The 14,054-nt window shown below is 39.9% G+C and overlaps 1 protein-coding gene across 1 annotated transcript in view; it reads left to right on the forward strand.

Annotated features, from left to right (window-relative positions):
- The window catches only part of msraa (methionine sulfoxide reductase Aa), a 24,180-nt gene extending 11,529 nt beyond the window's left edge, over window positions 1-12,651 (forward strand). Inside the window, exons 2-6 of the mRNA XM_063902768.1 lie at window positions 371-439; window positions 1,048-1,167; window positions 3,646-3,750; window positions 4,500-4,606; window positions 11,750-12,651. Of these exons, the coding sequence (XP_063758838.1) occupies window positions 371-439; window positions 1,048-1,167; window positions 3,646-3,750; window positions 4,500-4,606; window positions 11,750-11,920 (572 nt within the window). The 3' untranslated portion in view covers window positions 11,921-12,651. The remainder of the gene's footprint in view (window positions 1-370; window positions 440-1,047; window positions 1,168-3,645; window positions 3,751-4,499; window positions 4,607-11,749) is intronic.
- The last annotated feature ends 1,403 nt before the right edge of the window (window positions 12,652-14,054 follow it).

The raw sequence follows: 14,054 nt of genomic DNA on the forward strand, positions 1-14,054 counted from the left end.
TGGGTGGATGGGTGCATGGATGGATGGATGGATGGATGGATGGATAGGTGGATGGATGGATGGATGGATGGATGGATGGATGGATGGATGGATGGATGGATGGATAGGTGGATAGGTGGATGGATGGATGGATGGATGGATGGATGGATGGATGGATGGATGGATGGATGGATAGGATCAGTGGAACTAAACAAAAACATTTCTACTCGCAGTGGTGGCCCACAGCCTCATATTACAGTAATTCGTAAGCGATCGATTATTAAAAATCACTTTTCTCTCATTCTGCTTTTTCCAGCGTTGGTGATAATGTTTGCCGGATAATTTAATGCTCATCGCCTATTCTGTCTCTTTTTGTGTGTTTCTCCTGCAGCTAAACACGATGTGAACGGCAACAAGACTGTTCCACCTTTCCCAGAGGGGACGGAGATGGCTGTGTTTGGTGGGTAGCAGTTGGTATGAAATCAAATGTATTTCACTGTTGATTTCAGCTAGTTTTTATACTAGATCAGCCAATTTACATACATCCAGTCATATTTTAAATTAAACATATTGTATTGCTCCAAGACTGAATATGTTTGACTACTACTGGCCTCTACCTTAGATACTCTATCTGAACCTTTGTGGTTTTTTCCACTTTAAACTCAAGCTAAAGGGCCCTAAGCTAATCAGCAAGCCATTCACACTTTTTAATTATTCACTTATGTGCAGAGTCTGTTCTCTATGTATTTATTCACTGTTGAAATGTAAAAAAAAATAGATTTCAAAAGTTCTCAGAGGCCATGGTAATGTCGCAACAGACTTAACGAACTCCAATTTGATATAATGACAAATAAAAAAGGATCAAATCCTCATATTTTGAGGCTCAAATCAAAGAAGGTTTCCCATTTTTGCTCCAACAGAATCTGAAACAATACGTGCTGATGCGTTTATTAATATCTGCAGCTCAAAACCTGCTAACCATTCACACACAGCCTTTTTCCTGTCTGTTGAAATTGAAAGAAAGTTGTATTTTGTTGTTTATTAACATTTTGTCTTCTTTTCATAAAGGTATGGGCTGCTTCTGGGGAGCGGAGAGGAAGTTCTGGAAACAGAAGGGGGTTTATTCCACCCAAGTGGGCTACGCAGGAGGGTACACACCGAACCCCTCCTACAACGAGGTCTGCACAGGTAGCTACTGCACACACACATAGTGTACTGGGCAGTGTTTGTTGATCACTACGAGTCAAAAGGCTGAGGAAAACAAGACACACACACACACACACACACACACACACACACACACACACACACACACACACACACACACACAGAATCATCTCCCACAGGCCCTATTATACCAGGGCATGGATAAAGCTGCTATTGAAGTCTGACCACTCTGGGCAGACTGTGTGTGTGTGTGTGTGTGTGTGTGTGTGTGTGTGTGTGTGTGTGTGTGTGTGTGTGTGTGTGTGTGTGTGTGTGTGTGTGTGTGTGTGTGTGTGTGTGTGTGTGTGTGTGTGTGTGTGTGTGTGTGTGTGTGTGTGTGTGTGTGTGTGTGTGTGTGTGTGTGTGTGTGTGTGTGTTTCTGTGTGATGCATTTCCAGGCCTCCCAGTGATTCCTCCAGCCGGCCCGTGCAGAGGGAATCCTCCATTAGACGTGCATCACCACCTGTCTCCCTGTTTCTCCCTCACTTAGTTTCCTCGTGTTCATTTATTCCATGCAAACTAAGTCAGAAGTAAACCATGTTTCTAACACCTGAAATAACAGGTTTAGTTTAATTGTTTTCTATATTTCCACTGCTTTTCCTTCCCTGCAGAGAACTGAAGCCATTACCAATACTCTTTTCATAGTTTGTTATCTTTATTTAACAGCGCAACATGAACAGATGTGCTAGAAAGAAATTACAGACCAATTAGTGCCCAACTCGACCAATTAGAATCGAGTATTCGACAAAGCTCTGTAATAATGTAGGTTCTTCACTCTCACATAATATTTCTACACTCCTATATCTCTCTCCCTGAATAAAACAGTTAGACATTAACGCACACGTCGTTTCTAAAAACAAAACTGCAGCAACCACAGCGGGATTTGAACCTGTGTGTGTTTTGTAATCAGCACAGTATCTTGGCAGAGGAAAGAAGACGCAGCTCCTCACACCTTTCCATCTTCAGGAAGGACAGAAAATATTCATTGTTGATTAAATATTTATCAGTGTAGGTTTGAAATGTGCTAATTAAATGTGCATGTTTTATTCTTTTTGCATAAAAGTAATGGACCTGTTTTCACCGGACGAAACACAAACACTAACACTCTCAAACGTCTCTAGTTTGCAGTTCTTGTTTCAAAGCCACCCCCGACTACAGTCCTATTAGGGTTTATTTTTACTGGTAATGGCTGAAAATTAAAGAGATAGAGGTAGCGTTGGCTCAGAAGTATTCAGGAAGCTACAAGGCCTTATGACTTTTTAATACGATTTTTACCTTTTGAAATGTAGTGGAAAACCAAAATAGCATGAAAGAGAAATGTGTTTAAATTGTACTTAAATGAACAGTCCATCTTTGTATATATTTACTGTTGTTTTATAAATCCTTGACTTACCTCACAGCTGTCATTAGGTTATATAAGTGACATATTGAGTACATGAGATCATTCTAAATGTACATTATGTGGACAACAACTCTCCTCTCTGGTTCCAGACATCTCTTTATTTCCCGTCTTGTCCGAGATGAATTTATTCCTGAGAGGCATTCATTTCATATTGACCGTTGCTCTGTCTCTGTCCGCTAGATCTACCGTAGGAATCCATAACTCCTGATATTAAAAAAGCAATAAAACAGAGAGACGAGAGAGGAGTGGGGTGTGTGGGGGGGGGGGGGGAGGAAGATGAGGAGCAGCGTAACGGGTCACACTCATTACCATCAGCAGCTGTCTGTCTGTAGGTTGAATTAGGTGGACTTGCATATTAAATAAAGGGCAAACACACATTAATTATATGAAATAAAATACACATCCGGGGGGGAAAAAGTATGTAAACAAATAAAAGTATTAACGTATATTTTTAATTCATCAAAAAATATTTTCACTGAACAGCTGATAAAAATGAACAATTAATCAATTATTAAAATACTTGGCAATCAATTGAATAAATCCTCATTGCAGATCTGTTTTCTATGGATTCAACCTTTAAAAAACAAAGGTTTGTCAATCTAAAAGCCAGAGACATTTAGTTTTATATCATATAAAACTAAGAAAAGCAGTATTGCTGAAACTGAACAAAAGCATTTTCTGAAATGTTTGCATTCAAATGATCCAACCGTTAATCCATGAATCATTATCCTCTTTTATGTGCAAATTACAGCAATGTTTGGTATTACACACCATCAGGCAGTAGAAACCATGTGTATTGCACCTTGGCTTGAAGGATTACTTAATGAAGAGATGGAAAAAGAATTTGATGAAAGTTTCAGAATTTGTCCTCGACCTTGGAATCAATAGACCCGTCTCAACTCAAGCTGCACTTCTTTTAGGAGCTTTTGTCCATTTATATAACCATTACATAACATCTACAGTTTCATCACGACCTTATCAAAAGATGAGATGTGCTTGAGAGGAAACAAGTCTGGACGTTTTGTCTGCTGCAAGATAATCCTGCTCCCATTCTGCAGGCAGGACGGGCCACACTGAGGTGGTGAGAGTCGTCTTCCACCCAGAGAAGATCCGCTTCGCCAACCTGCTCAAAGTGTTCTGGGAAAGCCATAACCCGACTCAAGGTACGAACTGAGACACACTCACAACTAAACCTTTACAGAACATTAGGAGATGTTGGTTTCATTGATAAACATGTGCCTGAAAGAAAGAAGGCTTGATACCTGGAAAAACTGTAAGCATATTTGTTGTATTGTCACATTTGTCTATTCAACTTTACTGTTACAAACACATATTCAGCAATATCTTACACTGTAAACACCAATAAATATCCACAAACATTCAAAATGACAGTCAACATTCAAATGCAAGTTTAGAACAGCAACGTGTTTGCAAGGTAAATGTCTGAGGTAATTATTGTCAGCACTATCCTGCCATACACTCAAATGTGAAATGTTGAACTATAGGCTGCACATGATCAACAAACATAGAGGTGCATAAGATCCAAAGTCAAGATATAAGGATTCATACCCTGTAACACACACACGACACATGTTTACCATCTCTACAGCACGATGAGTGGCTACAACCTATAGTCTGACTTTGAATTCAAGGTTTCGTCAAGATAGACAAGTCAAATGTTTGCCTAAGCTAAGATATGACACAGCAAAGGCACGTCACGTCAGCTGTAATCCTGGAAATCTACATGTTTATACGTGTATGTGTGTATGTGTGTGTGTGTGTGTGTGTGTGTGTGTGTGTGTGTGTGTGTGTGTGTGTGTGTGTGTGTGTGTGTGTGTGTGTGTGTGTGTGTGTGTGTGTGTGTGTGTGTGTGTGTGTGTGTGTGTGTGTGTGTGTGTGTGTGTGTGTTAAGGGATGCGACAGGGGAACGACGCAGGGACGCCGTACCGCTCAGCCATCTACGTGGAAACTAAGCAGCATCTCGAGGAAGCGCTGGCCTCCAAAGATCAATACCAGAAGGTACTCGCATCTATCCACAAGTCAGCCATTATCAGAATATTGTAGATGTTTTAAATTGAAGTTGTGTGACTGATTTATAGTCAGTGTATTACCTAAAATAGATGGCAGTCAGCACACCCCCAGTTTTAGAAACAGGGCACTAGGCTCCATACTGACACTCTGCTACACTTCCTGTTTCCATTCTCTGACGGTTAACAATAACCTCCGACAACCCGACTTCAGAACATCCAAAGTATCCCTTTAAACGCTTGAATTGAGCCCATCATCCGGTCTTTTCTCTGCCTCCATCCTTCCGTCTTTATGTTCTTCCCAAGCACTACCTTCTTCTTTTTTTATTGGACTCCTTTTCCCATAATCCCCCTCTGCTGCCTATCCCTTTTCCTTTCACATTGCTATTGAAATATAAAGGCTCTGTCTGTGTGTGCACGCATGGAACATTTGTCATATACTGTGAAAACACACACACACACACACACACACACACACCCTCTGTTGAACTCTCTCCTGCTGAGACTTCTGCATCCACTATCCCACCAACAGGGCTTGTTGCTATGGAAACTGACGAAGAGGAGGAGGAGGTTACTCTATTCTTTTCTTTCCCACACTGGTCTGCTCTTCATTAGAGTCCTTCTCTTTGTCCTGTTCCTGCCCTTGTTCATGCTCCCGTTTTTTTTGTGTCTAGATTTGCAGGATTCGCCTCTGAAGTTTCAAGCTGTTGAATTTGATGTGTAACGAGAAAGCTGTATTGTAGTTTTCTGTGGCACCATTTGGAGAGTCTAAGGATGATTTCAGTTTAATAAGATAAGATTAGGCTTTGCAGACCATTTACATGCACTAAAACTTTTATAGCACACTACAGGAAGAGGAAACCCCCCGCCCAAAAGCATGATAGGGCCTCTTTAGAAATGACTCTTACAATACTGAAATTGAACTTACAGACAGAGAATATGTCCCTGAGTTATCAAGATGTCACTGTGACATGTAGTATTTTACACTAATGTCCTGTAAGGGTTCATTGAGACGTGACACACATCCACAGAACGAGTTAAAACATCATGATGGCAAATAAAAGAGACGGTTTTATCTTGTATCTTCACACGGATTTCCCTTAAGTATATCTGAATGTTACGCTAACGTGTAATACATTTGATGCATTTCTCTTGTATGTGCAGGCTGGTTCAGGGCCCATTCAGTGGAGAAACTTGAGATGTAGCTGACGTGTGGAAGTGTGCTTTTGCTCCCTCTTGAGTTGTGGTGAAATGTGTTGTTGTGTCACATCGGCTGTGTGAAGAGGATATCATTGAGAAACAGAAATGCATTACAACAAAACACAATGCAGCAATGTCTCTGAGCACACTCATGCTCCCAAGAGGATTGACCTTTACTACGACAGACAGGATTTAGCTCATTAACATCTTGATTTTCTTGGTTTTGTGCTGTGGATGTCTTTAGTCCTCAGAGGATAAATCCCAGTGGTTTTGGGGACCTTTGAGCAGATGATGTTGCAGTAAATCACGGGTCGACAAATACAGAATGAAGTTGCTTTTAGACTTTAAGATGAGAGATTGGAGCGTAATAACAGACAGAAATGAGGCGTACAGTATAGTGGGTGTCTGAGATCAGTTAAAGGCTGAGCCGATCACAAACACAAAGACACGGTCGATTTTATTCATTGTGAGCTAGCTGTTGGCTAACCTACATTTTGTACAACCAATACTTCAAACAGTCCAGTTTTTAAATCTGTAGGAACGATGCAAAGGGAATCATTTGCTTTGGAAATATATTAAGTGTACATCCACATTTCTGCTTTGAGACAAGACATATAGCATTTAAAAAAAGCATATGCTGAAGACAGTCCTGATCCTCAGAGGATTCACCTTTTTATTTTCTGTTGTTTTAAACCCAGTGAGTTATAATGCGTCCCCCCGAGGTGAATGTCCCATTTCTTTAGCAGAAGACTCCATATTGTATATATATATTCTTCTTTTGTACATATTTGTGAGGTGTAATAAGTACATCTAAGTTTTCAGCGTATATTTTAAGACTTATATCTTTGTGAACAAAATGACCGTCTACCTTTTTGAATAAGGACCAGATTTACTACATAGTTTGTCCATTATCTTAATGCAGAGTTAATGTAGAATGTGTGTGTGTGTGTGTGTGTGTGTGTGTGTGTGTGTGTGTGTGTGTGTGTGTGTGTGTGTGTGTGTGTGTGTGTGTGTGTGTGTGTGTCCTGTAATCACAGCTGTAGGTGGATAGATCAATAGATAGATTCCCTTCATATAACCACCACATCTCTCTCTATCAATCTTTCTAGGTTTTGTTTTCTATTTTTTCGCTCACCAGATTGTCTCCCCCATCCTCTCCCATCTGTGTGTGTGTGTGTGTGTGTGTGTGTGTGTGTGTGTGTGTGTGTGTGTGTGTGTGTGTGTGTGTGTGTGTGTGTGTGTGTGTGTGTGTGTGTGTGTGTGTGTGTGTGTGTGTGTGTGTGTGTGTGTGTGTGTGTGTGTGTGTGTGTGTGTGATAGCAGTTGGCCTACAGCAAACACACTCCATGCCAAACCATCTGGGCCTTAAATCTGTCCTCCACTAAAAGAAAAACGCTTCAGTTGCAAAACTAACATACACGCACACACACACACACACACACACACACACACACACACACACACACACACACACACACACACACACACGCATGCTGACTGTAAGGGTTTGTTGAGATTGTGTTTTGATATTGTCCTCTTTATTGGATGTTTCACACAAAGCTTTGTGAAGAAGAGGACGTGTCAATAATTCAGGGCTTTTTTCTCTCTGTTGAGACTAGATGCAGCTTTCGTCCTCCGTACATTTACTTTGCAGCCCCGTCTTTAAAATATTAATGACTCTGTGCTCCCAAAAAATCTTGGTTGGAGTCCTCCTCCTTGTCTTTGTAGGTGGCTGTCTTTCTTCCTGTCCCTGGAGCCACGAAGCTACTGCTTTAAACTCCAACTACATCCCTTCTCCTCTCCTTAAAGCAGCCGGACATGTGAAATGCATCACAGCACACGCCTCCCAGACACTTGCTGAATTCTTTAATATCCTCTCTTGATCCCCAGATTCAAATAACGCCTGTTATTTTGTTGCCACATTTGACTCATGCAAAGATGAGAACCTGACGCACATGTATGGAAGAGATGTCATGCCAGCAGTGGTGAAAAGAGAGAGGAGAGTCTGGATCGTTTGGAGTCAGGGTATTGACGATGTTCTCTACGCTGCCTGGCTTGATTGTATTGTTCACACAGAGTGATTGGGGAATTTGGTGTGTGTGTGTGTGTGTGTGTGTGTGTGTGTGTGTGTGTGTGTGTGTGTGTGTGTGTGTGTGTGTGTGTGTGTGTGTGTGTGTGTGTGTGTGTGTGTGTGTGTGTGTGTGTGTGTGTGTGTGTGTGTGTGTGTGTGTGTGTGTAAAGTACAACAGCACTGCAGAAAATTACCTTTCAGGCGGTTGGCGGTTGTCTGCAGCATGAAAGGAGCCTCCCTTTTCTTTTCTTGCCTCCTACCCATCATTAGGGTGTGCACTGCGTCTAAAATGGCAGGTGGAAGTGGGAAACTGTGTGTGTGTGTGTGTGTGTGTGTGTGTGTGTGTGTGTGTGTGTGTGTACTTGCATGCTTTATGTAATACTGTGTGCTCGCTCTGTGGGTGCTAAAGCAGTGTGTACTCATTGTTCTGGCATCTCATTCCCTCTTGATTCACCTCTCCGGCTACATTTTGTTTTCACAAACGCTCATATATCTTCTTCTGAACACAAAACAGATGCTTTCCCATTTCATTTTCCTTTCTTTCTCCCTCCTCCTTTGTCTATGACATCCCTGTCTTTCCTTTCTAACATGCCAGCTTTACCTTTTTTCCTTTCCTCCCTCTGTCTCCTGGGTGCTTATCAGTATTGCTCACGTTTTCCCTGCTTTGCCAGAGCAGTCAAGGTATTTGCATTTCAAATGAGAAATCTACTTCTGTGACATGCAAATTAATGGATGTGAATTATGCATCTATAGCGGGCTGCTACCACAGCAGCAGGACCTGCCAAACAAACGCACTCAAACACGGGCACGGGCAGGGAGGATGTCTGAGAATGCCAATAGACGAGTATTATTAAAAATGCAGCCATTTTGGGCTTCACAGGTAGTGTTGGATTGATGATAGGGCCCATATTTTGTAGCCTGAAGCTGCCTATACCCAGCATTTAGAGCCAATGTTCAATCTCTTAAAGGAAGAGTCTAACAAATGAATGTTGCCTCTGTAGACTTGAATTGTGGTTTTAAAAAAGTGGTATCTTTAAAGAGGATGTCAGCTGCAGTCAAATTGGATGTGGAGTCACATTATATTAGATTAAAGTGGAGAGCCAGGAAAAGAAAACCCGGCAGCAACAACCAGGTCTAAAAAGGTTAAACTAAAATTGAAGTGCCTTAAATCTGCATTCTCTCTCATGGCCAGCAGGGGGCGACTCCACTCGTTGCAACAAAGATTCACATTGTGTAGAAGTCTATGAGAAAATGACCCTACTTTATTACCTAAATAGTTTTACGTTTTATTTAAGAGAGCATGATGTTGATTTTGTAACTTACGGTCCCGATTTGGGGGAAAATAGATGATAAAGTAGGTCACGCTCTAAGAAAGGGTTACCTAGTTATTGACGGATGTACCATAGTGTGCTTTGGGTTTGTTGCTCTTCTTATTGTCTTACAATTGTAATTGCAATTGTTTTGAGTTCATAAAAGTGTATTGCTTATGCCTTTCTTTGTACTCACCTTTGAGGAGTTAGAATAATGAGAAAAAATCTGAACTTTTAGGGAAATAGGGATCATTTGGAAGAAATAGTCGGAAATTCAAAAAGTCGAAATTTAGAAAAAAATCTGACATTTGAAAAAAAAGGCAGAATTTGAGGAAAAAGTAATAATTTAAACAAAATAATCTGGTTTTTTTTAAAGTCGACATTTAGGAAAACTCCAGAAATTAGAAAAAAAGTCAGATCTTTGGAAGAAATAGTTGGAAATTTGGAAAAAGAATCTGAAGTTTGAATTGACACTTAGTTCAACTCCATTTCTTTGCCGTGGTTTAATTGAACAGTCGTTAAATGTTTTGGTATTACCCCCACCCTACTCACTCAAATTAAATTGTGAAGTCAGAACAGGAAGTGATTAATCAACCGGCAGGAAGTAAACACTCTGTCCATTAAAAGCTAAACTCACCAGCGTTGGATCTGTTTCCCTCTTTGTTAGTTTTCCTTATTGCCCAAAACTTTTTACACAACTTCCGAGTGCTGACGTCAGTAAAGCGCAAATGGATTTCAAACAATTACCACTCACACACTATTAGAGGCACCAATGTGTGAAATTACCCAGCACCACTTCAAGTTTGATTGTTTCTGTGTACTAAAAATAAAACCGAGAGTGTTTTAGTATTTCCCCCGGGAGTTTAATCCTCTCAAAGTGAAAGTGCATCCAAAACAAGCCATTTAACATTAAGCCTGAAAAATAATGCAATCAACCTTCTTTTTCTATCACATTACACTCTGCTTTTATGCTGCTTTCTGTCCTCTGTCTATCTCTTTTGCATTGAGTGTTTAGATTTGCACTTTTATTGACAGTCTTAAGCCAAAAAGTCATTGGAAATTTTACTCAAATTCTACAAATGTCAACTTCATGGATGCAATAAGGGAAAGGTTATGGACAACTGTGACAAGACGAGTAGATCCTGTACAGAACAAGCTTGATAAATTGCATTATAGTTGAGTAATATGGTCCCATTAATAAAAACCTGTCTTAAGATTTAGAGAAAAAGTAGTTTGTCTGAAATCTGAGATTGTTTTTTACTATCACCAGTATAAATGCATAATTTAATGAGACATTAAAGGTAAGTCATAGTATCAACAGGACAGTCTAAATACATTGGGTTAGACTGATACATTTATAAACGTACAGTAGGCGAGTGTTATTATGGGCTGTATGCCTGTGGTGATCTTAATTAGAATCTTTTTTGAGCCAGATGAAGCAAGGCACTTCATATAAAAAGACATTGTTACTCTTCATCGATATATCTTCGCACCACATTATCACCAATTACAGGTGAGATCATTTCACATTTGAGGAGCTCACATTTCATTTTGAACAGCTTCCAATAACCTCATTTCTCAAGGATCCCTCCATAAACTTCTAAGCAAATGTTGCTTCATTATTGCTTCATCAGTTATGAAATGACTGCAGTGTATAAACTATTTCTGTTAGTTAGCAAGCCTAAGCTGCTCGGTAATTACCATAAAAATGGAACGTATAATTGAGCAGTTAATTATTGTGATTGTCATGATGTGATTGTATTGCAGCTAAAATACATAAAACCAAATGAAGCACCCAGATATTAAATATTTAACCTGTACACTCGGCCAGTAAATAAAGCAAAATATTGCTTTATTGGAATTGGTGCTTGGATCCTAAATGGACCCTCACAAGTTCCTGTTAAAGTTTACATCATGATGAATGACTGAAGGGTTGTAATATTATTTAGGGTGACCAGCAGAATAATTACCATAACTGTGTTGCAGTTCAGAGGCTTTGGGGTTTTCAGGGTCTGTCGTGTTGGGAGGGATAACGGCAGCTTTGCAGATAAAAGGCTAAACATGTAAATGTCGTACCAAATTAAGCTCCTCCACGGACCATGGTATTATCGTGCTGTGTCGTAAACATGCTCGCTTTCTAAAAAATAGCAACACCCCTCCAACAGGACATTTTATATGTGTGTGTGTGTGTGTGTGTGTGTGTGTGTCTTTTCATGTTTCTGTTTGTTTTTTAATTGAACGACACGCCATCTGGTTGAGTTATTTTTATCACAAGGAGGAGAAGGTGTCACTGCCAACTGATTGTACTGTGAATATGTGTATTTTCTGCATTAACACAGACGCACTTCTCCCTGTTTTTTAACGAGAGGACTATTTGGATTTTGCAGTACGAGGACTTGTCGCCCTAGAAAACTGATTCCCACAGACATCACCAAAGTCATCTTATCCTCCTTATATTCTTCTGTTGTTTCTGCTACAAAAACTCCATTTGTTTTACCCAGTTTATGTCCTAATAACATTCATGTATCTTGTGTCTATGTCGCTGTTTCTTTCAGGTACTAACAGAGGAAGGTTTTGGGGAGATAACAACAGAAATAGCAGAGGAACAACCATTCTACTACGCAGAGGATTACCACCAGCAGTACCTGAGCAAAAACCCTGATGGATACTGTGGGCTGGGCGGGACTGGAGTCTCCTGTCCAATAGGAATCAAGAGCAAGGCGTAGTTAGCCAATCACAACCTAGCAACATCTCCCTCAGTAAGGATGCAACCAGGAAATGGTTTTCATTTTTAAAATGCTTACATAATCAAATAGGCAATGAGTTTTAGACGTATAAACATTTGATTTGACATATACAACATTTATATTGTATAAGCACATACGAAACCAAACGCTTCATCTTGCTGAAAGTAAGCAGTGATTGCCGGAAGCGGTAGCTCAGTTTGCTGAAAGAATAACACTCATTGCAATGCAGATTTCTGCCTGATGTAACCCGGAGACATAAACTGCCGTGGAGACGCTAATTAAGGCTGTCAGTCTCCTCAGCTCGTTGGTATGAGTAAACATCCCAGTGCCTCAAAATGATGCATATAGCTTGCATTGTAGCATGGTACCTTTGTAAAGGCTTTACCCAAAAATCCTCCTCGACACAATTCTATTAGATCCATGTGTATGTAATCTAATGAAATGAAGTGAAGAAAGGGGTGAACATCCTACACGATCTTCACGCTGAATGCATTGATCCATTTTTGTGTTTTAGAGTCCAAATTGCCCTGTTTTAAATCCATGACCGCAGGATGTTTTTGGTGACTGTTTTGAATTACAACTGAAGCAAAACATCAGGTTTCTCCTCCTCAGAATGCTTTATTAGTGATGATTATTGTATGTTGTACTTTAAAACCAATGCAGGTTACTTTTCAGAAGTCTGTTGAGGAATAAAACTGATTAAAAGCTTATGATTCCCGAGTTCTGTTTGAATATGTACACTGTGCATGTGTTTTTTGGATGGCAGATGAAGAAATAGCACAGTAATTGATCCTTAATTGGAAACAATTAATACAGTATGCAAAATCGTTGACTGTTTTCTGCTAACGAAGTTCAAAAAATTCCCTCTTTCTTCATTTACGTTCACCATTTTATTTTTTGCAGCAGAAAGTCAACATTTAATTAAGAACATATTCAGATATTAGTGCTATGTGTGTTTTTTCACAGAACAACACACACACACACACACACACACACACACACACACACACACACACACACACACACACACACACACACACACACACACACACACACACACACACACACCAGCAGCAGCAGGAGAGTGTGTTTGGCGCCAGGCCCTCCAAAGCTTGGCATCACCATGAAGAGAAGGAAAAGATGGGTCTTTTTGGAAATGGCAGAGCGCCATCTTGGATCTCTTGCTTTGGGTGGCCTCCATGATGCAGACTGCAGGACAGAGACCTGACCAGCAAAATCTCACCACTAATTTGGGAGATTTTGTGCAAATATTCAATATTTTTAACATTGACCCGTTTTATTTTGGGTAAATTGATTTGAGGGACGTGATATCCCCCTCATATTTTACCAGATAATGTTCTAGGGGCCAGAACTTATATTTCCTTGTTTCTCTTACGCACCTGCCTGCAAGAAAATGAATATGCATCAGCCTTTTAAAGTAAAGTCAAATAAGTTTAAATACTTTTCAATGTGGAAAAGCCCCAGAATTTGGACCACAAGATAATTAAAGTAACAAAACAAAAGTGTTTGCCTGATTTTTGTATTACAGAAAATGATCTTTCAATACACTCAGCGCTGCATGGGTCCTTTGTTTATATATAAAAACTGACCTATGCAGTACATCCATGTTATCTCTGCAGGATGACACCAGCTTGACTGGATCCCGTTTTTAAAAAAGGGAAATGTTTGATTAATATGTTATACTCAGGGGGACCCACCCTGGTAAATACACCACATGAGTATGCTGCCATCACGTGGTGTGTTTAGGGTACTAGCACATGCTAACCCAGCACAGGATTTGAGGTTATTTTAAGTGACAAAAAAGGTAGGAAATCATACAAATAAACACTTTGAATAATAAACAACTAATGCCCTTTATTTTTAGCATATTTCTTGGTGAAAATAGGTGAGTGAAAATGTTGCTGATGACCCCATTGCCCACAGAAACACATCTACAGGAAACAGTTAGATTATTTCCTAGCACAACAATCTAAACTCACCATTTACAAAGGTAAATAAGACTAATATAATGTAAATCTCTATTGATAGACATTTTTATTCCTCTTTATTTTTGCAAATGAGCAAAATAAAATTATACAAATAAAGGTGTAAC

Source organism: Eleginops maclovinus, chromosome 15 (genome assembly GCF_036324505.1).
Source record: "Eleginops maclovinus isolate JMC-PN-2008 ecotype Puerto Natales chromosome 15, JC_Emac_rtc_rv5, whole genome shotgun sequence".
In the NCBI taxonomy this organism is placed as follows: Eukaryota; Metazoa; Chordata; class Actinopteri; order Perciformes; family Eleginopidae; genus Eleginops; species Eleginops maclovinus.